The sequence below is a fragment of the Ceratotherium simum genome, chromosome 39 (assembly GCF_057802395.1).
Source record: "Ceratotherium simum simum isolate JZ-2026a chromosome 39, ASM5780239v1, whole genome shotgun sequence".
Classification (NCBI taxonomy): domain Eukaryota; kingdom Metazoa; phylum Chordata; class Mammalia; order Perissodactyla; family Rhinocerotidae; genus Ceratotherium; species Ceratotherium simum.
In genome coordinates this window covers 14961490-14989455 of record NC_141938.1, presented here as the reverse complement: position 1 = coordinate 14989455, position 27966 = coordinate 14961490, and the positions used below count along the sequence as shown (strand labels likewise).

General features: G+C 61.8%; 1 protein-coding gene across 1 annotated transcript; it reads right to left on the bottom strand.

Annotated features, from left to right (window-relative positions):
- Positions 1-1585: 1585 nt before the first annotated feature.
- On the bottom strand, positions 1586-18278 carry LINGO3 (leucine rich repeat and Ig domain containing 3). The gene is made up of 2 exons (XM_087425796.1): positions 18218-18278; positions 1586-5908 (listed from the first exon to the last, which is right to left on the bottom strand). The coding sequence occupies exon 2, from the start codon at positions 5860-5862 to the stop codon at positions 4084-4086; it is 1779 nt and encodes a 592-aa protein (XP_087281922.1). The 5' UTR covers positions 5863-5908; positions 18218-18278; the 3' UTR covers positions 1586-4083.
- Between the last annotated feature and the right edge of the window lie 9688 nt (positions 18279-27966).

Below are 27966 nucleotides of genomic sequence, written 5' to 3'. Positions count from 1 at the left end.
TTTGAAAAACATGCCTCCTTTTTTGTGCTTACGGCAGAGCTACGGCCCCCAAAGCTGTCAGGGTCCAGCACCTGCGGATAGTGACACGGGGCAGCTCGTGCAGTGTCCTGCACGAAAGACGACAAAAGTCCTCCAGTTTGTAGAGGAGCAAACTGGGGCCCAGAGAGGGACAGCGGCTTCCCCCTGGCCGCACAGCACCTGGGGCTGGGGACCCCGGACCACAAGCAGTAGCTCGCAGGTGGGCGCTGTGCCCCCGTCCGGGGGAAAGAGGGGAGGAGGGGAGGCTGATTTGCTCAGCTATTCCTATCACGGAATCATCTGGAAAAGGCCATGCAGAGAGAGGGAGATGCACAGGAAGTGTGTCTGTGCCTGGAAGATGGGGGTCGAGACGCCTGAGTTTGCAGGGGTGGGCTAGGGGGACCCTGTACACCATTCCAGCGCCACCTGGGAGGGGAAATCAAGGCAGGGATGTTCGCCACCCCCCCCCCCGAGCCCAGGATGTGCCGACGGCTGGGCCCCCGTCCTGTGTTTTTGGGGGACTCCATAAAGACCCCTCTGAGGGGCTCCTCGTTGGGTTTCCGGCAACCAGCGGGACGGGTCCCCCTTCAGCTGGGCTTGGCGGCCAAGGAAGGAGGACCCCTCGGCCGCACCCCAAGAATAAGAGGGGACTCAGAAATGCTGGATCTTGTACCTGGTTTGAACCAGGGACGCAGGCAGCCCCTGCGGATGGGGAAACTGAGGCACACGAGGCCATCGTTCGCCTGCCTTTGCTACAGGAAGAAGAGGGGGATGAGACCCCAGGGGAGGGTCCCATGGCCCCAGCACGGAGGGGTCCCCACAGCCCCCGACACGTCCCTATCCTGATAGACAGAAGGGAGCCTTCTTCCTAGGTTCAAATGGGGAAACCGAGGCCCAGAGAGCCACACTGGGGTGGCAAGTGAAAGGCTGCCCTCGGCCATGGCTTCTGCTGACCACCCTGGCTCGGTCCACCTCCTTCCAGAAAGAGCCCAGGCCTTCAGGGGCCAGTGGGGTGTGAGCCCTGACACGGGGCTCCGTGCCTCAGTTTCCCCATCCATCACTGGGGGTTGGAGTGAGGATAAAGTGCTTTATCAGTATTACTTCCAGCGCCCAGGGTTGCCTGCTTTTCCCCAGAGCCCTCAGAGGCAGGGAGGCGGATGGGACCCCCTCAGCAGAGGAGAGACCCCACCCCCCAGCCCTTCTCAGCACCCACCTTTTCCTAGCTGGGGACTCCGGGCAGATGCCCTCCATCCTCTGACCCTCCCTTTGCTCACCTGCAAAATAGGATCATAACAGGACCCAGCTCGCAGCATTGTCATCAGCATGAAAGGAGTTAATACAGGCAGTGCAGGGAACAGCATCGGGAACAGCGTGGGCACTCCTGAAGTGTGACCTCTAACACTATCACCACGGGTCACCCTCTCTCCACAAATGCCTCATGACTTAGGGTCAGCTTTGGGGCTGGAGCCGGGAAGCTGCCCCCGGGGACCTGAGCAGCCCCTACTTCCTGCCCCCACGTCTCCCATGAGAATTATAAAAAAAATCTGAAGTTTGTTATTAAATCGGTTTCACTTTTATTGGGTTCTGATCAAATACAGCAAGGTGGGGGTGGGGCCTGGTGGGGTCTTGGTTCATGTTGGGACGGGGGGGTGCGGGCAGAGGGGGGCTGGGAGATCCCAATGTGCCGACGTTCCTTAAGTCATAACGCTGCCAAGAACACGCCCCCTCCCGTGGTGATGATGCTAAAGGCACTTGGATGTTGCTTTGAGGGGCCCTCGGGGTTGTCATGGCAACCAAAGTCAGGAAGATGCTAAGGGGAAAAAACGAGTCAGTTCTGCCCAACTTGGATGGAGTATGGATGGGGCCACTGGACGCCCCCTTCGGCCCTCACTTACGTCCCGCCATGAGTGGGGTTGGGGCAGGGTCCCCGCCCAGGGAGAACGGCCCGTGTCTTCTTTTGAGTTCTGTCTGAATCCTTTGCCCAAAACCTCCAGGGTTGACCCAGCTTTCTCTCTGGCTCATCTCAGAAAGATCCTGAAGGATCCAGCATCCAGGTCGACCATCAAGCCCGTCCAGGGGCCTCTACATACGTAGCAATGGGTTTGACCTTCATTCTACAGATGAGGACACCATTGGTCCAGGTAGTCCTCAGTCACCAACTGGGATTACACAGCCTGGCAGGAATAGAGCGGCTTTGAGCCTTCCTACAAGGTCCTTCAAAATACGGTCCTAATCTTCTGGTCGGCGGCTAAGCTCTTTTCCGGCCGAGGTCGGGCCCCACAATGTTTCCTGTACCCCTTTCTCCCAATGATGCCCTGTCATCTAGCCGAGGTAGAGAGTGGGGGCGAGGACCAGGCTGGGGGAGGCACGGTCACGGGCAGTCCCTGTCTGCTGTCTGAATAATTCTACAGAACCTCAGCTCCTGCTTGCTCACTCCCAGTGACGGGGAGCTCACTCTCTGAAAAGCAACGGGACCGTGACCTTGGGGAAGCTCCTCCTTAGTCTGAGCTGCAGTCGGCCTGTGACCCCCCTCCTCTTTGGCCCTAGATCTGCCCCAAAGTTGCAGAGACCAAGATGCCGCTGTGACCTTCTCCCGTGACCCAGACGCAGGCCTCCCTGTAGCCTGAACCCGTCCTGGCCTCGCTCCCCATTGCTGCCCTGGGAGCACACAACAGGGACCCTGAGGACGGCCCGCACTCAGGTCTCTTGTTCCTTGGGGAGCAGGGGTTCAGGGGGCTGGCTCAGGGCTAGTGTGGACTCCGGCCTGCTGGAGACGGGCACCCCAGAGGCCACGCTCCTGGGCCCGGGGCCCGGGCAGCTGCCCCTCCTGCGTGGCGTGGGCGCAGTGGAGGAATCGGGGATGGCTTCTCCTAGTGGGAGCCCACCCTGCCGGGCCGGTGAGTCCTGCTGGGGGGGAGGTGCGTCAGGGACCACCCAGGCGTGCAGGGCCCCCTCGGGGCGAGCCTGACCTTAGCCCAGCCCCCGAGATCCCCGGGGGAGACGGCCAACCGAGCCGAAGCCGGGTGTAAGCTGAGTGTCCACATGTGAGCCCAGTGTGTCTTGTGTGTGAATTTTGTGTCCTGGGGGTGATCCGTGTGTGTCCCAAGTGTGAACTGGGCATTCTGGGGTGTGAGCCGGTGTGTCCTGGGTGTGAGCCGTGTGTGTTCCAAGTGTGAGCTGCTTGTCCTGGGTGTGACCTGTGCGTGTCGCAGGTGTGAGCTGTGTGTGATCTGAGTGTGTCTCTGGTGTGAATTGTGCGACCCAAGTGTGAGCTGGGTGTGATCTGTGTCTCAAGTGTGAGCTGAGTGTGTCATGGTGTCAGCTGGGTGTGTTCTGAGTGGAGTGTGAGCTGGGTGTGTCTCTGGTGTGTCCTGGGCGTGACCAGTATGTGTCCCAAGTGTGAACTGTGTGTGTCCCGGCTGTGATCTGGGTGTGATCTGTGTCTCAAGAGTGAGCTGTGTGTGTATGGAGTGTGAACTGCGTGTGTCCTTGGTGTGAGGGCCCTGTGTGCCCTGCCGAGCTCTGGAGCCCGGGGCACCTGTCTCGTGTCAGCTGGATGTGAGGCGTGTGTGTTCCACTCTGGAGCCGTGTCCGACTGTGTCCCGGGTGTGAACACGCGTGCGCTGGGTGTGAGATGTGGGCTGCCCAGGTGTGAACAGTGCCAGCTTCCCGTGCGCCCTCCCCTCGGGGTTAGGCCACCCTCTGCGGCATCCCGGGTGTAGACCATCCCCCCAGGTGTGAGCTGTGTGCCTCCTGGGAGTGAACCTCGAGCCTGATGACCCTGCCCTGACCCCACCCAGCTCGGCGACCACACCCGGGCAGGAACACAGGGTGAAACCTTTAGAAAACGCTTGAGAAACTCTGCAAAAGATGCGTCGTGATGAAAAAACAGACCTGTGGTTGGGTCCCTACAAAAAAGTGGAAGTTCTGCCAGGAGCCGGCTTGCAGCCGCCCCCTCTGGGAAATGCATAGGTGGTCATCACACGGGCAGGCGGCGGGCTGGCGGGGCCCGGAGCCCACGGGCCCAGCAGGGCGAGGGCAGTGGGAGGTGGGCCCCCGGGGCCCTCAGATCATCTTCATGTTGAACTTGCGGGCGCCGCCCTGGCCGGTGGCGGCGGCCGGCCCGTCCACCTTGCGGAAGGAGTACTCCACGGAGAAGTTGTTCTTGTGCTGCCCGCGGCCGCGGCTCCACACGAAGAGCAGCAGGAAACAGAAGAGGACGACGCCCAGGAAGGTGATGCACCCCATGGCGGTGGACACCAGGATGGTGGTGAGGTCCAGCGGGAAGCGCGCGGCCGCCTGCGTGTCGTTGCGGCCCTCGCCCGGGGTCCGGTTGGCGGCCGGCTCGGGCTGCACGGTCAGCGTGGCGAAGTAGCTGTCATTGCCGCCCGCGTTGCTGGCCACGCACGTGTAGGTGCCGCTGTCCTGCGGCCGCGCGTCCTGGATGGCCAGCGTGCCCCCGGGCAGCACGCGCGCGCGCCCGGCGCTGGCGGCGGTCACCGCGCGGTGCTGCGGCGTCACCCAGGCCACCGTGGGCGCCGGCTCGCCGTCGGCGCGGCACTGGAAGCGCACGGCCTGGCCCGCGGCGGCCGTGACGTGCTGCAGCCGCCGCTCGCGGATCTTGGGCTTGCGGCACACGAAGTACTCGAAGAGCACCGAGTCGGGCAGGTTGCGCAGCGCGTCGCCGCGCACCTCGGCGGGGGTGGCGCAGGCCGGCAGCCGCCCGTCGAAGTTGAGGGTCTTGCGGCGCTGCACGATCCAGAGCAGGCGACAGTCGCAGGCCAGCGGGTTCCCGTCCACGCGCAGCGTCTCCAGCGTGTTGACCGAGTGGAACGTGCTCTCCTCCAGCGTGGAGAGCAGGTTGTTGGAGAGGTTGAGCAGGCGGATCTGCCGCAGCCCCAGGAAGGCCTGCGGCTCCACCACGGCCAGCAGGGCCCCGGCCAGGTGCAGCTCGCGCAGGCGCACCAGGTCGCGGAAGGAACCGCGCGGCACGGTGCTGATGGGGTTGTGCGACAGGTTGAGGCAGGTGAGGTGCGCCTGGTGGCGCAGCGCGGCGGCCGGCACGGCGGTGATGTTGGTGTGGGTGACGGACAGCGAGGTCAGGTTGAGGCCCTGCAGGCTGCCGGCGCCCACCTCCTCCAGCAGCGGCCAGTTGTCGATCTCCAGGTGCAGCAGCCCCGGGAGCCGCCGAAAGTTCTGGTCCTCCAGGGCGGCGATGGCCAGGTGCCGCAGGCGCAGCGCGCCCAGGCCGCGCAGGTGGCCCAGCGACTCCGCGGACAGCGCCGTGAGGTTGCACCGCTCCAGGGTCAGCTCCTCGAGCGCCAGCAGCCCCGCGAAGGCGCGGCGCGAGATGAACACCAGGTCGTTGTCGCCCACCTCCAGGCGGCGCAGGCGGCGCAGGTCCTGGAAGGCGTAATCCAGGAGGATGACGAGCTTGTTCTCGCTCAGGTCCAGCATCGTGAGGTTGCCCAGGCGCGTGAAGACCCCGGGCGGGATGAGCTTCAGCAGGTTGCCGCGCAGGCGCAGCACGCGCAGGCGCGGCAGGTTGGCGAAGGCGCCCGGCTCCACGTGCGCGATCACGTTCTCGCTCAGGTCCAGCTCCTCCAGCTGCGGCAGCGCCGCCAGGTCGCCCGGGTTCAGGCAGCGGATGCGGTTGCGGCTGAGCTCCAGCACGCGCGTCTCGGCCGGGATGCCGTCGGGCACGGCGGTCAGGCGGCGCCGGGGACAGGCCACCGCGCGCGTGGGCGCCGTGCACTCGCAGCGGGCCGGGCAGCCGCCCGCCGGGGGCGGGGCCGCGCGCAGGAGCAGGAGCTGCAGGCTCAGGACGCACAGCCAGCAGGTCATGGTGCGGGGCCTGGGCCTAGGGCCGCGCCACCATCCTCGGGGGCACCTGCGGGCGGAGGCAGCGTTAGCACCCGAGCGCGGCCCGCCCCGGCAGTGCGCTCAAGATGCGCTTACCCTCCGTGGGACCCGCCATCCCACTCCTGGATGTCTACCCAAGAGGGCTCAGTGCACACGTCCACACAGAAACCTGCACACTCGTGTTCAGAGCGGCAGCATTATAATCGCCAAAAAGTGGAAACAGCACAAGTGTCCATCAGTGGGTGAATGGATCCACACAACGTGTCCAGCCACACACTGGAATACTACACAGCCGTGAAAAGGAGTGAGGCCCTGACACAGCCACACGGTGGATGGACCTTGAACACACGATGCTCAGTGAGAGAACCAGACACAGAAGGACACACAGTGTGTGATCCCATTGATGTGAAATGTCCAGAACAGGCCCATCCACAGACAGAAAGTGGGTTTGTGGTTGTGAGGGGCTGGGGAGTGAGTGCTGATGGGCACAGCCAGGGTTTCTTTTGGGGGTGAGGGAATACTCTGGAACTAGAGAGTGGTGGTGATTACACAACCTTGTAAATATACCAAAACCACTGAGTTGTGCACTTTAAAAGGGTGATTTTTACGTTTTGTAAATTTTATCTCCATTAAAAAAAAAAAAAAAACGCAGAGCCAGCCGTGTTGGCCTAGCAGGCACACTACACTTTGGTGGCCTGGGTTTGGTTCCCAGGCCCAGAACCACAGCACTCGCTGCGGTGGCGGCTCACATAGAAAAACCAGAAGAACTTACAACTGTACACAACTACGTACTGGGGCTTTGGGGGGGAAGAATTAAAAAGGAGGAAGATTGGCGACAGTTGTTAGCTTAGGGCGAATGTTCCCCTGAAAAAAAAAAATGCAAAAGAAAGTATTTATTGAGCTGGAGAAGAACCATTCAAATATAATGTAAAAATTTGGATACTAAAAATCCCATTTATTGAGTGCCTACTGTATACCAGGCTCTGAATACCCGAAAGAACAAGGCAGACGCAGATCCCACCCTCCTGGGGCTCACGTCCGTCAGGCGGGGATACAGGTGGTCCTCACCCCCAAAGAGGTCTCACCAGCTCCCCCACCATCCCGTCCTCCCTGTTCCCATTCATTTGTCCGCACGGGTCCATCCATCTCGTGAAACTAGAATGTATCTTAAAACCCTGCTCACTGTCGCCTCCACCTGGACCGTACACTCCCCGAGGCCTTAGGCTCCATCGCCTCGACCTCCTCGGAGCCCAGATCTGCCTGAGACACAGCACCTGCTCGCTGAACGTCGGCACGTTCCGGCAACGAGACCAGAGGACGCAGCGAGGATGGAAGGTCCGGGTGAGCAGCGTGGAAGGAGGGGGCGACCTCTGACCTGTTAAGGTGACATCTGAGCTGAGACCAGGTAGCGGGCTGAACTGTCTCCCCCCAAAAGATACGTTTGAGTCCCAACCCCGTGACGTGTGAACGGGGCCTCGTCTGGAACTAGGGTCTCTGCAGATGTGACTGGTGAAGATGAGGTTCCGGAGGAGGGGGGCCCTGAACCCAGTGACTGGCGTCCTGAGAAGAGGGACATTTGGACACGCACATAGACACACACAGAGGGAAGAAGGCCACAGGCAGACAGAGGCAGAGACGGGGGTGATGCGGCCAAAAGCCCAGGACTCTGGAGCCCCCAGAAGCTGGGAGAGGCAGGAAGGACCCTACCCTGGAACCTCGGGAGGGAGCGCGGCCCTGCCCACCTTGATTTCAGACTTCTGGCCTCCAGAACTGAGAGCACATAGATTTCTGTTGCTTTAAGCCCCCCAGTCTGGGACGTTTTGTTATGACGGCCCCCGACAGCTCATACAGACCAAAAGGATCAGCACAAAAGTGCGTGCGAATGTCCGGGGGAAGAGAGTTGCAGGCTGGGGCAACAGCCAGTGCAAAGGCCCTGAGGCAGAAGGGGCGGCTGGTGAGGCTGTGATTGGAGCGGGTGGGGAGACGGACGGGGAGATGTGTTGGGGGGTCACGGAGGCCTCTGCACCTGGGCCTTCCTAGCTGCTCATCTCTCCTGGCAGCCAGCTGGCCCCGCATCCCCACCCCCACTCTGCTTGGCTACAGCCCAGATCCCAGGGGTCCAATAAGGTCAGGGGGGTGGGGAGGGAACAGCCAGCTGGCAGCTGCGTGGTGGCTACCCCGTGTGCCAGGCAGCCATTTTTGGCATCTTAGCAGCTGAAGCCCCCCAGGCGCCCCCTCGGCTCCCCCTGGCCCGGGCCTGCCGCCTGTTCCCTCCCTTTTCCCACAGGCCTGGCCGGGGGGACCCGGCTGAGTTTCCTCATCTGCTAGACACCCGGGAGGCCACCTCCTGCCTCCCCGGCCCTTCGGGGAATTTAAGGTGACAATTCACACGCACACCGAGCCCCGAGCAGCCGCTTGCTCAGTGCTGGAGATGAACCACGTGTACGTGGCGGGCGGGTTTGTATCCTGCAGTGTGACCAAGTTCGCATGAGGTCACACTGGAGCGGGGTGGCCCGGATCCAGTGACTGGTGTCCTTATGGAATCTGGACGCAGACACAGAGGACACGGCCGTGTGACCGTGGAGGCAGAGAGTGGAGTGATGCGTCTACAAGCCAAGGGACACCCAGGATCGCCAGTAACCACCGGAAGCTGACAGAAGCAAGGAAGGACCCGCCCTGGAGCCTCGGGAGGGAGCGCGGCCCTGCCACACCTCGATTTCAGACTTCTGGCCTCCAGATCCGAGAGGATAAACTTCTGCTGTTCTAAGCGCCCCCGTTTGTGGTTTGTTACGGCAGCTACAGGACACTCATACAGGACCTAAATGAGCATCCACGTATCTTTGAGAAAAACTCAGATATTCGATAAACAAGTAGTTTGCTGCGGTGTCGTCTGAAACAGCAAAAAGCTGGAACCAACCCAAGTGTCCATCACTAGGGGATCAGTTGAATAAACTGTGGTCCGTGTCTGCTGTGGAACACAGGGAGACTTGTATGTACCGATGAGGAAAGACAGCAGAGATGCAGTTATACTGGGCGGGGCGGGGGGGGGGGGGACCCAGAACTAACCTAAGTGTCCATCCATAGGGGATTGGTTAAATTGTTCTCCATGCCTGCGGTGGGATCCAGGAGATTCATACGTACCAATAGAGAAAAACAGCTGAGATCTAGTTATACAGAGAAAAAATGGAACTAACCTAAGTGTCCACCAACAGGGGATCAGTGAAATAAGCTGTAACCCACTGTAATTGTGGAACTCTGGAAGATTCGAAGGTACCCACGAGGAGAGATGGCTGAGATGCAGTTAGATGGGGGGAGAAATCAAGGTTGCCAAATGCTTACAGGCAGCAGAATCCTATTTGTGGCAAAATAAAATGAAACACCAAACCGAATTCTAGATTCGGGGTGGCACGTAAACACACGTGCAGGTGCCCCCGGATGCCTGGGAATTCACGCACCACACGGAACAGTGCTGTGAGCGGCGAGAATGGAGTTCCCGTGGTTGAGGATGTGGAAACCGAGGGGCCCCTGGTCTCCGGGGGGTTGTGGGTCTTAGCTCCCTGTCCCCCCAGCTGGGGAGCAGGGTCGGGGAGGGAGCGAGGGCCAGTCAGCTGCGCCCGTCCTCTGTACTCGTCCTTAATCCCAGCCCAGGCGTCGCAGGGGCTGTAATCCCTCCCCAAGGCAAACTCCCGTCCGAGGCTGTTTTTCTAGGTCATTCTCTCCCGCGTGGTTGCCGCAGGCGGCACGTGGCGAGGCTGTGTCCCAGGAGGGACAAGAGAGCCTGGACGATGGTTCCCTGTTCAGCCGCCCACCTCGCGCCTCTGGCAACTTCCCACCTTAAACCCGTCCCGGCTCTGAGGTCACTCCTAGGGCCCTGTCCCGGCGTGTGCCACCTCCCATGGTCCCCTGGCCCAGGAACGGGGGACAGGACCTCAGCAGCCTGCTTTGGAGAAGCCGGGGTCTCCCAGGCTCTGCCCCAAGGAGGAAATGGCTGGCGCTGTTCAGCCCCAAACACAGACTCCTTATGGGGGCCAAGCCGCCTGGTTATACTTTCTGCAGAAAAGAGTTTCACGCCCTTAGAATAAAATTCAAAGTCCTCCCCTCTCCCCTTGTCCCCTCCCTGCCCTCCTTCCTCACTCTGCTCCAGCCACATGGGCTCCTCGCACATGGTCCTGCCCCAGGGCCTTTGCACACGCTGTGCCCATACCTGGAGCACCTTCCCCACATGGCTCTCTCCCTGACTTTATTTGGGTCTCACCCCCAATGTCACTTCCCTGGTGACTCTGCACTCAAGTCCCCACTCTAGTCTCTCTGAAATGCCATTTAATCCCTTGTTTAAGGCTGGTATCTCCTCCTGGACCATGAACATCATTGTCGCCATCAAAATGGCCAACATCTCACAGCCTTGCTCTGGGGCAGCCCCGAGCACCTGGATCGTCCCATTTAATCCCCACAAAACCTCACGGGGGGTCCCAGCCGTCACCCCCACTTTACAGATGGGACACGGAGGCTCAAAGCAACGTAAGTCACCTGCTTGGGCTCACACGGCACACAGGGGTGGCAGGAGCAAGTCTCAGGGTGAAGTCGGTGGTGCTCCCACACCTCTGACACTCGCTGATCCCCTTTTTTTTTAAAAAACGGAGCTGGGACAAGGTCTGGGCAGCTCATCTAGCCTGAATTAACAATGCAGTTCTGTTTTTGCTGGACTGATTTAATCACCACCTCCAGAGGTCTCCCCTCATGTACTGATTCAGTCCGTCCGTCAGTCAGTCAACAAACATCTACAGGGTGCCGAGCATTTTCCAAGGGCGGAGGATACAGAGCGCACAGGACAAAGAGATCGCTTTCCAGGGGCTTCGGGTGGATGTAAGTGGAGAAAGATAAATCCAAAGAGACGGGAGAGTCGAAGGGATGGACGGCAATGATCTGATTTACTGAGGAGGCGACGTTTGCACAAAGGAGGTGAGACGGAGTGGGGCAGATGGCGAGGGAAGGGCAGTCCGGGCGGAGGGCACAGGAGGGACGAAGGCCGAGAGGTGGGACCGCGCGGCTCAGGCCAGGAGCCCGGGGGCGGGCGCCGTGGTCAGATAAGATGGACTTTAAAAATTTTTAAGTATTTTTTTTTAGAGTTGGAAAGGATTTAAAAAAAAAATTGCACAGACAGCAGATAAGGACAAACTCAGGAAGGAAGCAGTCAGGGGACGCGAGGTCAGAGCGGCCGGGGCACGGCTACCGTGATCCAGTCGCCAAGGGCGGGTGGGAGACCTCGGGCCTGCCGTGCTGTGTGACCTCTGGTGAAAATCGCACCCTCTCTGGACCTCGCCTGTCAAAGGCAGCGAGAGCCTGGGGCGCCGCGCTCCAGCGCTATAATTACTCCCGGTCCTCAGCGCCCAGCGGGAGCCACTCAAGCTGTGACCCAGTTTGTCAACTGTCACCTCTCCCGCAGGCGCGGCCCTGTCATCTCCTCTGTGGGGGGCTGGGGCCGCAGGACGGGGCCGTGCAGCCGGGCTGGGGCTTTGGACGCCTCCTCCCGAGGTTTCGGTCCCTCCTCGGGGGATGAGCTGGTTCTCGGCGAGGAAACAGGGGGACCCCCTTCTCGCACTTTCCTGCGTGCTGGCCGGGGCCGGGAGGCCGGCGAGCATGCAGGAGGGTGGGCTCGGGTGCAGCGCCACAGGGGGACTCCGCCAAGACGCCCCGGGTCCCCTCAGTTCCTGCCACTCTCGGGTGACAGCGGGGCTGGGCGCCCTGAGCAAGCAGGGACCCTCTCTGGGCCTGTTTTGGGCCCCAGGTCCCGATGAGGGTGGGGTCTGGGCTCAGTCCTGCCTCTGCGGGGGGAGGTGTTTGGGGCACTGGGCCCATTGCCTGGGGGGCGTCTGTGTCAACATGGGCAGGAGGTGAGGCGTCAGCTGGGCGGATGGTGGCCGCGGGGCGGACAGCGGAGGACACAGTGGGGACAAAGGCCGGGCGGGGGGACCGGGCTGGACAGACAGGCTGACGCCCACTCTTCACCGTTCTCTGTCCCTTCCCTTCTCCTGGGGGCTGTGGCCTTGGGGGAGGTGACACCCCCAGGGCCATCTCCATCCCCACCTGCCCTCTGACCCCTCCTGTCCTCCCAGGACTAAACGCCATCTGATGACCCTGATCTTCCGTCTCGGCCACCATGTCCCCCCTGAGCTCCAGGCCCGGGGACTCAGCCACATCCCAGGAGGCCCCGCAGTGTCCCCACATCACCCCAGCAGCAGGGCTGTCCCCACTCCCACCCCGGCCGCCAATCGTCACAGGGGCTGGCGGTGCCGCCTCCGCAGACGCCCCAGCACCCCCTCCACCCGGCCACCAACCACCCCTCCCCACCCCTCCTTCCCGCGTGGGCTCCGCTCCACCCGGGCCCGCGACAGACCCCCGCCTTCTGGCCTCAGTGTCCCCACCTGCAGAACAGGATCGGGGTTGTGTGAGCATCAGACGAGACCCCGCAAAGCAGGTCCCCCTCGACACTGTGACATCAGGGCCGGGTCACTCTCGGGGGGACCATCCTGGGCGTTGTGGGGGGTGGAGCAGCATCTCTGGCCCCCACCCACTCAATGCCAGGAGCACCCCCAGTGTGACAGCCACAGATGTCCCCAGATGTCCCCCAGTGTCCCTGGGGGACAGGACCACCCCGGATGGGACCCCTGTCCTCGAGGATGCCAGGCAGAGCGGGCATCCAGGAGGAAACAGGCCAAGGATCAGCCTGTGTTATAGCCGGGGAAGCAGCGGCCCAGAGAGGGGCAGCGACTTGTCCAGGGCCACACAGCGGGTGAGAAGCAGACGCAAGACTGGAACCCGGGACGCCACACCCTGTTCTCCCACGGCTCCCCGGGGTTGGGGGGTCCCCCGTCCCCCAAGGGACTCTGACTCCAGTCGGCTCTGCAGACCCAGGAGCCCGCCCTGTGCCGGCGGCAGAACCGTGGGGCGCCCAGAGCTGCCTGCTGGCAGAGCGCGGCCCCTCCTCCCTCACCTCGGAGGGCTTGGGGCCAGGACGTGGGCGACAGGGACGAGGGCAGAGAGCCCGGGTTTCCTCCGTCCCGGCCCCGGGCGCCCCTGCCTGGGCTGAGGGCGCGTCGGCGGTGGGGTTGGGGCCCGCTGTGTGACTGCTGATGCTGACCGGTCCCCGAGTTCCCCCACCCCCGCGCAGAAGCAGGGCCTCCGCCGCCCCACTTTCCAGCTGGTCCCCGAGAACCTTCCCGAGTCTCCTCCCCACCGAGGGCAAAGCCCCTGGGTCTGGGGGGACGGACGATGCGTGTTTCTTTTTTTTAATTTTATTTATTTACTTTTCCCCCAAAGCCCCAGTAGATAGTTGTGTGTCACAGCTGCACATCCTTCTAGCTGCTGTATGTGGGACGCGGCCTCAGCATGGCCGGAGAAGCGGTGCGTCGGTGCACGCCCGGGATCCGAACCCGGGCCGCCAGTAGCGGAGTGCGCGCACTTTACTGCTAAGCCACGGGGCCGGCCCACGACGCGTGTTTCGAGGACAGACTCACCACTGGGCTCGACGAGCCGCAGCGGAGGCCGGGTCACCGTGGTCACTGGGCGGGGGGCGGGGGCCGGCCGCGTGCAGACCTCGCCACCCTGTCTCTCTCTTTTCTCCCCTGACCCCTCTGTGCCAGGCCCTGGGCGCACAGCGGCACCCCGGCCTGCACGGGGCATGTCTTCCCCACTTCAAGTGTTCAATTCAATGCCTTTTACTGCATTCAGAAACGTGCAGCCATCACCACTAATTCTAGAACATTCCAGAAAGCAACCCCATCCCCATCAGCAGTCACCGCCCCCCCCAGCCCCTGACAACCAGGAACCCACGTCCTGTCTGTGGATCTGCCTGTTCTGGACATTTCACATCAATGGGATCACACACCGTGTGTCCTTCTGTGTCTGGTTCTCTCCCTGGGCGTCATGTCGGAGGGGGCAGACAGGAATCACCCCAACACACACAGGAAGGGGAAAGTGGGGTCCGTCACTGCCCAATGCTCTGTCCGGCGCGGCCGGGGGAGGCCTGTCTGAGCTGAGCCCTGGGGGGCAGGAATCAGCCAGGCAAAAGTCAGGGAAACGGTGGCCAGGTGGAGGGACCCGTGGGGGCAAAGGCCCTGGGTGGGGAGAAGCTTGGTGCTCCGAGGAGCAGACGAGGAGAGGCTGGCGGCCCCGGGCGTGTCTGAGTTTGGGGGGTGGGAGTTGGGGGTGGCAGGAGTGGAACCACACAGGGCGTTAAACCCACGGTTTGGAGGGGTCTGTGCTCGACTCTCAGAGCAATGGGGAGCCATGGGGGGCATCTGAGGAAGAGCATGATGGGTCTGAGCAGCAGCCGGAAGATGTGTCCGGTCCTGTGTGGTCTGACTCTCACCCTACATTACCTGAGCCTGGAAAGTCGTCTCCCACCCAGACGGCGATGTCGCGAGAGTGGGGACCAGATCACTCCTCTGTCCACCCGCAATGTGCACAGAGCTGGGCGCCCTGAGAGCCCGATAATATCCAGCGAATGCAGCAGAGAATGGGTGACACTCGGAGCCAGGATAAGGACGCCTGGTCCCCATCGGAGCCCACCCCCCACGCCCCCACCCCCGACCGCCCTGGGCAGAGACTTTTAACGCCCTGAGCCTCGGTTTCCTCCTCTGCAAAGTGACCTAGTGACCACTTCCCTGGGCTGACCGGAGGGGCACAGGAGAAGTCGGCCGAGAAGGACTTTGTAACCCGGGATCCTTCCGGAAAAATCTGCTGGGTGCTGGCGGGGGTCAGGAGCCCGAGTCCCGGGCCCTGTTCTGCTTTTGGCTAAGTCTTCACCTCATTCATTCATGCATTCACTCAACAAGCGATTAACGGGCGCCTGCTGTGTGCCAGGCCCTGTTCTTAAAGGAAACAGCTTTGAACAAAACAGACGAAACCCTGCCGTTCTGTCTGTGGGTGGCGAGCAGGAGAGGGAGGTGGCGTGGAGGCCACGTGCGGGCAGCGGTGCGGAGAAAACCAGAAAAGAAGGAAGGTGCGCTCGGTGGCCGGCAGCAGCGTGGCCCCTCCGAAGACGCGCACGTCCCCAGCCCCGGAACCTGGGGATGCGTTACCTCACGGGCCAAGGGGGTGAGGGTAGGATGCAATTAAGGACGCTCAGGGGTGACCTCGAGAGAGGGACGACCCTGGATCCCCGGGGCCCAGTGTCATCACAGGGTCCTCATCAGAGGGAGGAGGAGGGTGAGAGGCAGAGAGAGACGGGAGACGCTGCGCTGCGGGCTGTGCAGACGGAGGAAGGGGCCCCGAGCCCAGGACACGGCCTCTAGAAGCTGGAAAAGGCAGGAGACGGTTCTCCCCGGAGCCTCCGGGAGGACAGCCCTGCGCACACCTGGACTTGAGCCCAGGGAGACCCGTGTCGGATCTCTGACCTCCAGAGCCGTGAGAGAATCGATTCGTGTGGTTTTAAGCCACTGGGTTTGTGGTGATTTGTCACAGTGGCCGGAGGGGCTGAGGCCTTCAAGGAGCGGCGCCCGCTTCCCGGGGCTGGGAGGCGGAAGGGCCGGGCTCCCCGCGGGGTCTGCCCTCAGCATCGGCTGACATGCAGGGACCCCCTGGGGGAGGGGGCCCAAATCTGTCCATCACGGCTCGACCTGGGAAAGGGGGACGCCTCCTCCCCTCGGCCCCAAGCTGCCCTGGGCCCCTCGCCTCGAACAGAGGCAGCCCAGCTCCTGGGGTCGGGGGGCCTGGCCGGGCCCCCAGCCCCACCCACCTACCTCCTCTATTCTGAGCCAGCTTTCTCCCCCGTAAGGCCACATGGGACACATCCTCCCGGCCCACCCCAGGCCAGCGATGCTGAAGACCCCCCTTGGCCAAGGCTGAGCCAGGCCCCCTGGAGGTGGCAGCTGAACACACAGCGGAGTCGGGGGGGGGGGCAGGGAGACAGATGCTGGGGGCTTGACCGCCAGCCTCCTCTGTCCCCAGGCCATCCTTCCCTCTGCCGCCCACCACAACTGGGGCCGGAGAGAGCAAGGGGAGTGTGGCGTGGCAGGGCCCTCGAAACGTCCCCCATTCAACCTTCTAGACAGACATGGGAGGTGGGGACCCCGCCGCAGGCAGTGCCCAGCTCTCCGAGGCCTGCTTTTGGGGACACACACTGCTGACCCCCCAGGATTGATGCATCCTGCGTCCTAGATCCGGGCCCTCCCGGGGCTCTCATCCATGACAACTCATTAAGCCCTAATTAGCCTCCGTCTGCTCTTCGTCCCTGTTAACTTCGGGGGGCTGGGGGCCTCCCGACCCACTTTTCCTTGCTCACCTGTGCACGGGGGCTGTCGACTGCCCTCTGCAGGTGAGGCCTCTAGATCTGGAACCACGTTTCGAACGCCTACAGTCTAGCGTGGCCGCTCACCCACTAGCCCAGCCTTGAGGGCGGGAATAACGAAGCCCATTTGGAGAAAAGGAGACTGAGGGTCAGAGTGGCCCCCAGCTCACCTGGCATCACTCAGCCTGAGGGTCAACCTTTGAACCCCGGTCTGACCCAAGCTCCTCTCCATGAAATCCCAGAGCCCTGATGGAGGGCGGAGGGCGCTCCTCGGAGGCCCGAGATTGACAGGCAGTGGTGGGCGGTTCGCTCCGGCCCACCTGGGACAAGTTTTGCTTGGAGAGTTCTCCAAGAGGCCCCGTACCTGGTGACTAGGTGGTGACTCAGGGGCTCCCGGGAGTGACAGCGCTGTGGGAAGAGAAATCAAGCCGCAGTCTCAGAGGTGCTTTTTATTCCCACCCAGCAAGGCACCTTCAGGTCCCGGGCTAATCTGGGGGCGGCCGCGAGCCGCCATTCGACAGACGAGCACACGGAGGCCGGGCCGGTGTGGGCAGAGCCGCTGCGGCCCCACGTGAACCGAGCCTCTCTCTCACACAGCACCACGCCGGGCCGCGATGTCAGCGGTTCCTTTCACCCCGTGAAATCCCATGTTCACGTCTGTCCCCAACCTGGAGCTCAGAGAGGGGCCGTCCTCTGCAGGAAGTCACCAGCCAGGACGGGGAGCAGAAAAGCAGGATGAGGACGGGCTTAGCCCTTCTGAGCCCCCATCCTATGGCTGGGTGGCCCCTTCCTGTCACCCCAGTTACAGTGTGGGAGCTGCGTCTGCGGGGAAAGCCCACGGGGTCTTCCAGCTCCGATCCTGTCTCAGATGGCTGCCACTTTGGCTCAGAGGGAACAGTGCCCACAGCCCGCCAGGGCCCAGACTCCTGACAAAGATAACCCCCTCCCCGCCCACGAAACCTGTTTTCCACTTGTCTCATCCACACGGAGACCCTGGGTCCTGCACCTCTGGGCACTCACATGCCAAACCCTTCCCAGCCTCCACACCGCCTCCAAGGAGCCCTCCTGGGTTGCTCCTGGTCTCACAGCCCTGCCGGCCCTGAAAATCCTCCCCAAATCAAGTCCCAGATGGTCCCTCTCTCTGCTGCTGTGTCACCAGACACCCCCTTCCCACCCCCACCAGAAGCAACAGGTTCTTAACACTTCTGTGCACACACGGATTCACCAGCATGTTAAAAATGCAGGTTCCGGGGCCCAGACCCCCAGAAGTTCTGCTTCCTCAGAACTGGGGGGCTGGGGTACCTGCATCCTTAGAGCCTGGGGCACATGTGGAGAAAACCAGTTATAAGGCTGTCTCCAAAGTAAGGACCTGGGTCTTTTCTTGTGCCCAGATGGAGGCACAAGCTGCCGTCCCCTCTGCCCTCAACTTGTTGAATGGGGCTCAGTGGCCTCCCGGGCCAGGCCCCAGAGGCCCAGGGACACCCAGGCCCAGACTCAGGAGATGCAGAGAAGCCCCCCCTCTCCTCCTTGGTGCTGCTTGGACCCGGGCCCACAGCCAGGGGCTCAGCCCTGCGCCCCGAATCCCTCCCCCAGCCGCTGGGATGGAGCGGGTCCCGGTGCCGATCCCAAACAGCCCCTTCGCCTTCCTGGCAGCTCGGTACCGCCCAGGCTGGACCAGACCCCGCTAGGGGTAGGACAGGAAGGCGCGGGGCTGAAGCCTCCATCTCGACCGTCTCCCCGACTCCCGGACCCAGCGAGTGCCCCTTCCTCCCCCCATGGAGGGGGCGCATCCTCCCAGGCGTGCCCACTGCCCCAGAGAGACGCCCACCCGGCCCCCCGCTCCTCGGTGCCCCAGGGGAGGGGAGGGGGGACCCCAGCGTGCGGAGTGGCCCCCAAAGTTTCCAGGGGGAGCACTCGGGGCCTGGCGAGGGGCGATGCGCCCGAGAGGGGCGCGCGGGGCGAGTGCCCCCCGGGCGAGGAAGGGGGGCGCGGGTGGGGACTGCGGGGCGCAGGCGGAGCGGGGTCGCCGGGCCCCGCGCGGCCACTCACCTGGGCGGCTCCGCCGCGGACACGGCGCGGGCTGCGGCGCGGGGGCCGCCCGGAGCCGACTCGAGCCGCAGCCGCCTCCCGGGTCCGCCGTGCGCGCCCCGCCGCGCGTGCCCGCCGCCGCCCGCCTCGGCGCGTGGGGCGGGGGCGCGCGGGCTGCGCCGGGCCGTGCGCGCGGCCTGGTCGCCGGGGTGCGCGGCGCCGGGGCCGCAGGTGTGCGGGGCCGCGGGGCGCGCGGGGACACGTGCGCGCAGGTGCCGGGACGCGCGCCAGGGCGGCGGGCGGGGAGCGGGGGCCCGGGGCGCGTGCCGCTGCGTGTGCGCCCCGCCGGCGCTGGCGCGAGTCAGAGGACCCCCGTGGCCGTGGCCTTGGCGGGTCTGCGGAGGCTGCGGCGCAGGAAACGCAGGGCTCGCCATCTGTGCCCCTCCGGGACCTGTCGCCTCCTTGCTGCCTCCAGTCCAGGCCTCCACCACCCGGCCCCGGACACCTGCCCAGCCTTTTCCACTCTTCTCTCCAGGCGCACTCCCCACGAGGACCCCAGAGGAAGCTTAGCCACTGGGCTCCAGAACCAGCTATGGCTCCCTATTGCCCTCAGGATCACATTTAACTTCACAAGCTTTTGGATCTGCCCCGCCCCGCCTTCTTCCCACCCTCCCCCTCACTCCTGCTGTTGCTCAGACAGGTCACTTGGTTCCCGCAGCCTCAGGGCCTCTGCACTGCTGTTCCATCTGCCAGAAGGCCTTTCTCTTCATCCTCCTTGGCCAGTCTGGAATCACTCGTATTTGTCTGACTAACTGGGCTTTTCCACCGCTGGGCCCTGGGCCCGATGCTGCAGCTTGCGGAGTTCTCATCTCATGGGTGTTTGTGTGAAAAACAGTTTGGGGAGCCATGGGCACCCCCCTGCCTGGGACCCTGAGTTAGGAAGGGGGCCCCGCCTGGCCCCATGAAGGGTGCTTTGTTGGAGCAGACACCCCAGAATCACTGAATGTCGGGGTGGAGGGTCCCTATTCTGGACTCCCAGGCTGGGGTATTGTGGTTCCCGAGGCGAAGCGAGTCAGGGCAGAAATGGGACCAGGACTGGGGTGTCCTGACTCCCCAGACGGGGCCTGCGGGCAGCGGCCAGGAGCTAGCACTGCCCCATTTAGGGGGCTCAGGGATGGAGCCCAGCGTGGGAGGCGGGACCATAGTATAGTGTGGGGGCGCCCAGCAGAGGAGGGGGCGGGGGCGTCCTTCCCCCAGATCACCCCCAGATCGTGAGATGACTGAGCGCTTACTGTCTGCTGGGCTCCCTTCTAAATGTGGGCCCTTTGCTCCTGGCTGCCGTCTCGCCGGTCCAGGTGGACACTTTAGCTACTCCCATTTCACACATGAGCAAACCGAGGCTCAGAGATGCCATTTGTCCCTGGTGGGGGTGGGGAGCCAGGCGGGCCTGGCTGCCTCCGGGCCCTGGTGTGTAACCTTGCACCACCCCGCCTCCTCGGGCCCTCCCCGCGGCCGCATCCTCCCCGCCGCTTCGATGGTGGCTTGGCGTCGGCTCAGCCACCTGTGACTCAAGCAGGCTCCGTTCCCAGACTGTCGCGTTGGCTGGAGGCCCAGAAACCACGTCCCAGGAGGCCGCAGGCCAGGCCCCTGTGGGATGAGGGGGGCAGTTCCCTTCCTGGCCCTGGAGAGATCAGTGCGGAAGGAGACGTGAGCTGCCCTCCCTCGAGGTTCCCACCCCCACGGCGGCCGAGCCCTGCTGGAGAAATCATCCCTGCGGATGCGCTGTGTGACCTCGGGGAGGTCACCTCCCTTCTCTGAGCTTCCCTTTCTCCCTCCTGAAACCTGCCTCTCAGGGCTCTTGGAGGAAAGCGTTTATCAAGCACCTACTGTGTGCCAGGCCAAGTGCTGGAAGGAGGGGATGCTGGGGGGAGCAAGGGGGCTTACGATGGGCAGGGGGAGCAGACTCATGAAAAATCACAAGGTGGGGTGTGGAAAACTCAGCAGACGTGCCTGGTGCCTGAGGCTGTGGGGGTCGGGGCCGCTTCCCCGAGGAGGGGGCGTCGGGGCTGAGGGAGGTTAACACGGGTTCGCATCTGGGTCCTGCCACTTCCTGGGTGAGGGACTGTGGGAGATTCCCTCCAGCCTCAGTTTCCCCATCTGCAAAACAGGGATCAGAACAGAACCCATCTCTAGGGCTGCAGGGACTCTGCTTCCCCTGACAGAGGGCCCCCAGGGCGCTTGTGGCTCTGCCCAGCTCTAGGTCGTTGCTCCGGCAGCCTGGCTGAAGGTCAGGGTGAGGCCTCGGGCACACGCCCACCTTAGGACTTTTGCATGGCTGTTCCCTCCGCCTGGAACACCCCCTCGCTTCCTTCCTGACTCATGTCTCCACCCCGTGCCTCCTTCTGTCCTGTCTCTGCCTCCTCTGCTCTCTCCCGGTTAAGATAGTCTGTAATTTCCGGATTTATGCTGTTTACTGCGTGCCCTTCCTTCTGTATCGCTGTGGCTCCAGTGGGTACACAGCAGGCGCCCGATAAATGCTGGCTGAGTGAACGAGTGGTCCAGTGATGTTGAGGGCGGTAGAGGGAGGGGGGTTTCTGGGGGTCTGAGCCGGGAAGCGGCGTCTCGGTTTCCTTCTCTGAAACCACTGCGTGTCTTCTCCTTTTTGTCCTTGGCTGGTGTCTCCCTGCTCCCTGTCCCACTGTGTCTAGCGGGACTGGGGACGTGGGCTCAGTGCTGGGTGGCCTCTCAGGGCCCAGCATCCTCAGCGGGATGCTGCCTGGGGGGCGAGGGGAACGTGGGAAGGGGGTGCAGCCACGGGTTCAAGCTTCCCAGGCAGTGGGTTGGCAGTACCTGGTTGCCAAGGTTACGACCCCCTGTGATGGGCATGTTGCCATGGAGACGGACCACCGGGAGGAGAGGGCAGCTCCAGATGGGGAAGCTGTGGGAGGGGCTGGGGGCAGGGAGGTGGCCGCCTGCCCAGGGGGCTTCCCAAGCCCGGTGGACCGCTCTGGGTGGGTGTGCAGCGGGGCCCCAAGCTCTCCCCCGTCTGGCGCCCTTGTGCCTGGGAGAGCCAGCAGGAGCCCCTCAGTGGCCTTAATTATTTCTAAAATTAAAAGCCCTCCTCCTCTGGCCCTCTCTCTCCAGCGAGATGTGCAGGATTGGCGGTCACAGCCAGTGGAGGGAGGCTGTGGGGGCAGATGTGGCCGCAGACAAGTGGCTTCCCCTCTGTAATGGGGCGTGGAGCCATCGGGGGCTGGGATGCAAAAGCGCAGAGTGACTGAGGCGGTGGGTTCCAGATCCAGACCCCTGGGGTGGCACTGGGTCCCTGCTGTGTGACCTCTAGCTGGTGACCTAACCTCTCTGAGCCCCAGTTCCCTTCTCTGTAATGTGGGAATAATAAGAACGGATCCCTCCAGGTTGCCGGGAGGATGAATATTTACAAAACTGTGTAATAGTTACAAGACTGCCCGACGGATGATAAACAACATGAACGGCCAGCTATTATTATTCTCTGAGTCAAGACTTCCTCAACACTGTGTGAAGCGCACTTGGGATACTGAGTCCCCAAACTCAGCTCCCGCCGGCACCAGCTGGGGAGACGGAGGGCCCCGAAGCCAGGCTGCCAGGCAAGGGTCACAGGAGGGCCAGCCCAGAAGCCCGAGTTCTCTGGGCCAAAGAGGGTGGGAGAGTGTGCGGCAGGGGGCGCAGCGAGGGCAAAGGCCCGGGGGGCGTCCAGGCTTTAGCTAAGCTGCCCCGCGTCTGTGCTGTGTGGCCGAGTGGCCTCTGGGGACCCTAAGCTCACCTGGCCCCCCGTGGAGGCGTGGGCCCCAGAGAGCAGCCCGCAGAGTCACCGGAAGTGTCACCCCCGTGTGCCTCCCCAAGGCCCGGTGACAGCCATCCCCTCCTCCCAGGGTCCCCCGTGTGTACCCCTTAGATGACACCCCGCGAAGCTTACCAGAACCCCGCTCTTTTTGGGGTGAATGGGCCAACCCAGCCTTAGCGCAGGGACCCCAAAGCAACCACCCTTTATTAGTGACCCTAATAAAGTCGTGCACCCAGGTCCTGCCGCGCTCTCTGCCTGCACCGGCCTTGGCCTCCCTCCCGCATGGCCCTCCAGGCGTGCGTGTCCCTCTGTCAGGACCTGTGAGTAATGAACTTCTCTCCTTCAGTTCCTTTGTGGTCTTTTGTTGGACTGTGGCTCATTATCCCTGGGCTCCACTTAACAACTGTGGATTTAACAGCGTCACACCGGGGGGACAGTGAACTTGGAGAATTGCAAGGAGTGAGGCAACGAGGTGGAAAGGGAGGAGGCGCTGAGACTTTATCTGATGGGAAGTTGGGAGCCATAGAGGGTTCTAGGCAGGGAGCATCGGGATTGGCTTTCTGTGGCCACGTGGGAGGATTCTGGGTACAGAAGCCGGGAGCTTTGAGAAATGTCCCCCTAGCAAGTGACCCCCTAGAGCGAGTTCTGGGTTCAGAGTGGAGTTTGAACACCCACCATTAAGAAAAAACCTCTCCTCTGATACACATAGAAATTCATAGCCTGCAGCAGATCCCAAAGGGACTTCTCACTGATGTTAACTTTTTATCATGGAAATTTTCAAACACAAGCAAAAGCTGAGAAAATCATCAACGAACCCCCTGAACCCGTTGCCGACGTACAGTCCCTCCGGTTTGTCAGTACCTTCTCCGCCCTTCTGCACAGACCACATCACAGCAAGTCTCGGACACCACGTAATTTCATCCGTACGTATTTGTTTCTCTAAAATATGAGGACATGAAAAAACCCCCAACCATTCCTTTATCATCCTTTAAAAAATTAACAGTAATTCCTGAATGTTCTCAAATGGCCAGCCAGTGCCCAATTTCCACGATTGTCCCGTAAAATTTTTTTCATACTTTGTTCGAATTGGGATCCAAAATAGGTCCATTTGTTGCAGTTGGTTATGTCTCTTTTAATGTGTAGGTTCTCTGTCTCTGTCTCGTTCTCTGTCTCTGTCTCTCTGTCTCTCTCTGTCTCTGTCTCTCTGTCTCTGTCTCTCTCTCTGTCTCTGTCTCTCTGTCTCTGTCTCTGTCTGTCTCTGTCTGTCTCTCTGTCTCTGTCTCTCTCTGTCTCTGTCTCTCTCTCTATCTCTGTCTCTGTCTCTGTCTCTGTCTCTCTCTTTCCTTGCAATGTATTTGTTGAAGAAACTCGTTCCTTCTCGACTTTGCTGATCATCCGTTCCACTCTCCCAGTGGACCCCCAGGGCACCTGCCATCTTACTCGGGTTAGAGGGTTGACTGAGGGGGATGCGGTCCCCGACCTCATGGAGACTCTAGACGAGTCGGGGGATGTGGACAGAAAGCAGAGAAACAACCAACTGTCAGATAAGCCCGGATGATGGTTGAGGATCAAAATCGGTGCCGTGGATGAACCTGGAAATGTGGTATCAGGAAGTGGGGCTGCTTTGGACGGATGGCCTGGGAAATCTTTCACTGAGTGACAACCTGGAGGACGTGAGGGATGAGGTTTGTGAACGTGTGGGAGGAAAAATGTTCAGGAGCACAAACAGCATGTGCAAAGGCCCTGAGGCAGGAGCAAGGGTCAGCAGGGAGGCCACTGTGGCCAGGGTGGGGTGGAATGCACGTGGCAAAGAGGGGGACAGGTGGGTGTCGTGCAGGACCTTAAGGACCCAGGAGTCTGGATTTTGTTCTAAAGTGTTGGGAAGACACTGGAGGGTCTTAAGCAGGGGGGTGATGTGATCTGCTGGACTGTGGGGAATTCGAGGGGAGGCAGGGCGACGAGAGGAGGCAGGTACCACATGATCCAGGTGAGGGATGCTGGGGCCTGAATCACAGCACGTCTTTTCAGCAAGTAATTGTAATTCAGCAAGTCAACATTGCAGCCCCAAGCAAATTCTGCAAAAAGCAAAGATTTTGCAAAACTTCCTAATATTTATCATTGATTTTGTTTTCCTGTCCTATCGCACCGTTTAGGATCTCCAGCATGAGAGTGGACGTCCTTGCCTTGCCCCCGATCTTAGGGGGAGAGCATTCATTTTTGAGCATTCAGTGTGAACTTGGCTGTGGTTTTCATTGACGGCCTCAACCCGGTCGAGGGAATTCCCTTCTATTCCTGGCTGCTGGGTTTTTAACCTGAATGGGGTTGAATTTTGTCAGCCTCCTCTTCTGCGGCTGCGACACGATCGTGCGGCTTTGCCCCATTATTCTGTCAATGGGGTGAACCACATCGATGGATTTTCTGTTGTTAAACCAACCTCGTGTTCCTGGCATACACCCGACGCGGTGGTCATGATGTATGGGCCTTTGTGTAGACGGCCGGATCCAATCTGCTGGTGTTTTGTTAAGGATTTTTGCATCTATATTCGTGGGGGACATCGGTCTGTGGTTTTCTCTTTCTGGAATGTCTCTGACAGGTTTTGGTTACGCTGGCCTTATACCAGCTGGAGAGCGTTCCCGACACCTCTCATTTCTGAGAGTTTGGTTGCTATTTGTTCTTTAAAAGCTTCGGGATAAATTCTCAAGGTAGGGCTGTCAGCACTTGCTGATGGATGGGATGTGTGGGGAGAGAAAAAGAGTAGGGGGTCAAGGGTGACCCCAAGGTTTGGAGCAAGTGGGGGATTGTGGAAGTGGATCCTGGAATGGGGGAAGTCGGGGAGGCATCAGCTTGGGGCATGTTAATTTTGGGGAGCCTCTCAGGTCCCCGAGTGGGTGTGGATCTGGTGCTGCGGGGAGATGGGGGCCGAGAAAGGAGCTCAGAGGCTGTCAGCCACCAGGCGGGGCCCAGGCTCCGGGCAGCTCCCTCGGTGGCCGGTCCCCATCTCCTACGTGCCGGCAGTGTGCTCGCCTGCCTCGTCCCTCGTCCCTGGGCGAGTCCTGACCCCTGCTGGCTCTGGTCTGCACGGCGGGCATGGGGTGGGTGGGAGGAGCTGACCCGGTGCCTGAGTGGACGTGGAAAGAGCGAGAAGACGGGGAGGAGACGGCCCGGAAGGCACTGGCCAGTTTATTGAGTGTCCGAGCCCCCCGCCCCGAAGCTCCTGCCGACGGTGGGGGCTCCGGGCGGGCCTGGCGCTGAGAGCAGCCCGGGGATCCTCACGCGGCCTGGCCCCCCGAGCTCCCGAGTCACTGACCGGGAGCCGGGACCCCGACACGGACGGCGGCAGGCCGGGACGCTGGGGGGCTTCGGGGCTCCACGGCAGAGGGGCCCGCGCTACTCGGCATTGTCCGGGTCCCTTTGCTGGTGCTGGGGGGTCGCGGTGAGGTCTCCCCTGGGCTGTTGGCGGCAGGAACAGACCTGCGGCCTGAGAGCAGTGGGAACCGCTCCCTCTCGGCTCTGGGCCGGGGCACCCCTTCTCTGTCTGCCCCCCGACATGCGTGCCCCCCATCTCGCTTTGGGTCTGTTTCTGCACCATGAGACGGGGGCAGCGAGCCTCGGGGGGCTCCCCGGCACGAGAAGGGTGTGGGGGGCAGACAGCGCTGGAGGCAGCCCGCCACCTGGGCTAGCATCCTGGCTGTGTGACCCTGCGCTAGTCGCTCAACCTCTCTGGGCCTCAGCATCCTCTTCTGTGAACGGGGATCGAGAAAGGGGGTCGGGGAGGGCAGCGAGCCAGAGGGGTGGCTTAGCCCATCCTGTTCCCTAAGCTGCTCTGGGGACACGGTGGCTGGGCTGGGAGAGGGGCCGGGCTGACCATCAGCATCCTCGAGATCCTGTCCACCCACGGAGGACTCCGGGGTCGGCCGTGGGCCGGCGTCCTGGGGGTCTCCGGCTGGTCTGGGCTCCAGCCTCTGTCCTGGTCTCCTGGGGCCTCTGGTGACGTCTCCCAGAGCGGGGCCTCAGCTGACAGCACCCGAGGCCTCTGGGCCAGCACCCAGAAGCCATGGGCCGTGGTGACCGTGGGCACATGGAGCAGGGCCGGCCCCAGCGACGGCCGCAGCCCCCGCCCGCTGAGCCCGCGGGGACAGAGGACCGGGAGCTGGAAGGGCGGGATGCGGGTGGGGGTCAGCGGGCATGGTGGGCTGCTGGGGGGCCGGGTGCGGCCGGCATTAATATCGGGGCCGGGGGGGGGCGGGAGGCCGGGATCCGGTGTCAGCAGCCAGGGGGCCGTGTCCTCGCTTCTCTCCCCCTCCCTGCTCTGCCTCCCCATCTCCTTGTCTCCGTAAATCTCTCCCTGCGTCTCCCTCCCTGTGTCTGGCCTTCTCTTCCTCTGACTCCTTGTAAAATATTAAAACATCGTCGCCGTATTAAATGTGAGATATGAAATATTAAATTTCTCCTTGTAAAATATTAAAGCATTAAGCGCAGGCTGACATCTCCATCACCAGCTTCAATCCCAGGTCAGCACGGATCCTTCCAGATCTTTCTCCATACATTGAAAAGTACAGAGGTGTAAGATCTTTTTAAAAAGTATCTTAAATAAGTGGTGTTATACCACACGCATTTGAACTTGTGTGATTCACTCGCACTTTGTCACAGGCCTCTGTCGGCAAGTCTGTGACCTGTCACTGCGTAACAAACATCCCCCCACTTAGCAGCATAAAACAATCGGTTATTTCTCGTGATTCTGTGGGCCCCTGCAGTCGACACCCACAGGGGCGACTGGGCTGGTGGTTCCAAGACCCTCACACGGGCTGGTGGTGCTGGCTGTTGGCCGGGGGGGTCTCGGAGCTCCTGGTCCGGCCTCCTGACATCCTGGCCGGCTCCAGATGGCATTCCAAGAGGACAAGGTGGGAGCCGCAAGGCCCCGTTGCCAGCCAGGCTCTGAATTCCCACTATATCCCTTCCGCCATATTCTTATCATCAGATCAGATCCCTGGATTCCCAGGGGTGGAGAAATAGGCCCCCCTCTTGCTAGGGAGAGCTGCAGAGACCCTCTGGCTGTATTTAATCTACTCCTGCACAGAGAGATCTACCGCTTTGTAAAGTCACTTCATAGATGGCTGGAGGAAACTGAGTTTATGTAGCAGATCCCCCAGTGATGGGCAGCCAGGTTATTGCTGGTCTTTTACAAATGAGGTTGATGTGACTCTCTAGGGTAGATACGGTTCAGTAGAACAAGCTCATTTTATTCTCCTTTCTGAGGAGGTCTCTCTGAGCCCCCAGGAGGTCAGGGTCTCCTTTCAGGCCTCTATAGCATTCTGTTCTTATCCTCAGGCTGAAATGCAAAGCTCGGGGCACTGAGTGGCCCGGCCACTGGGTGGATACCCAATGCCTGGTCTTGAACTTAAGACAGAAGGAACGGGACTTCAGAGAGGCTGGGACACTTACTCTAAGCCACACAGCAAGTGGTGGGAGGAGAGCTGACCTCCGGACTCTGGCTGCAGAGGGCAGCCTTTGCCCTCACCAGCTCGCTGAGGGGTGAGGGGGTGGGCGGAGGGCAGTCTGGAGCCTGGGGGGCTGCTCTGAGGGGTCCAACTGTGGGGCAGGGAGGTACCAGGGACAAGCCTGCTTCTCTGGGAGAGAAGCCGGGGGCGGGGAAGCCAGGCGCCCTTCTGTCCCGGCCTGGCTGTCCCGGGTGGGGGTCTAAGTAGTCTCCAGGCCTTGCTGCTCCTCTGTCCCCCGTGCTGGGGTCGAGGCCCCTGGGCCCCCCTCAACCCCAAGGTCTCCGTCTCAGCCTTTGTCTCGGCCTCAGACAGGGCGGGCTGGTGCTGAGCACACAGATACCCTGGTGCCTGGGGTCTCAGTCCCTCCCGGTGACCTAGCCCAGTCCCAGCCCCCACGACTGTCGAACAGGCACAGGGAACCGCTCCCCAACAGCGAGGCACGGGGGCTG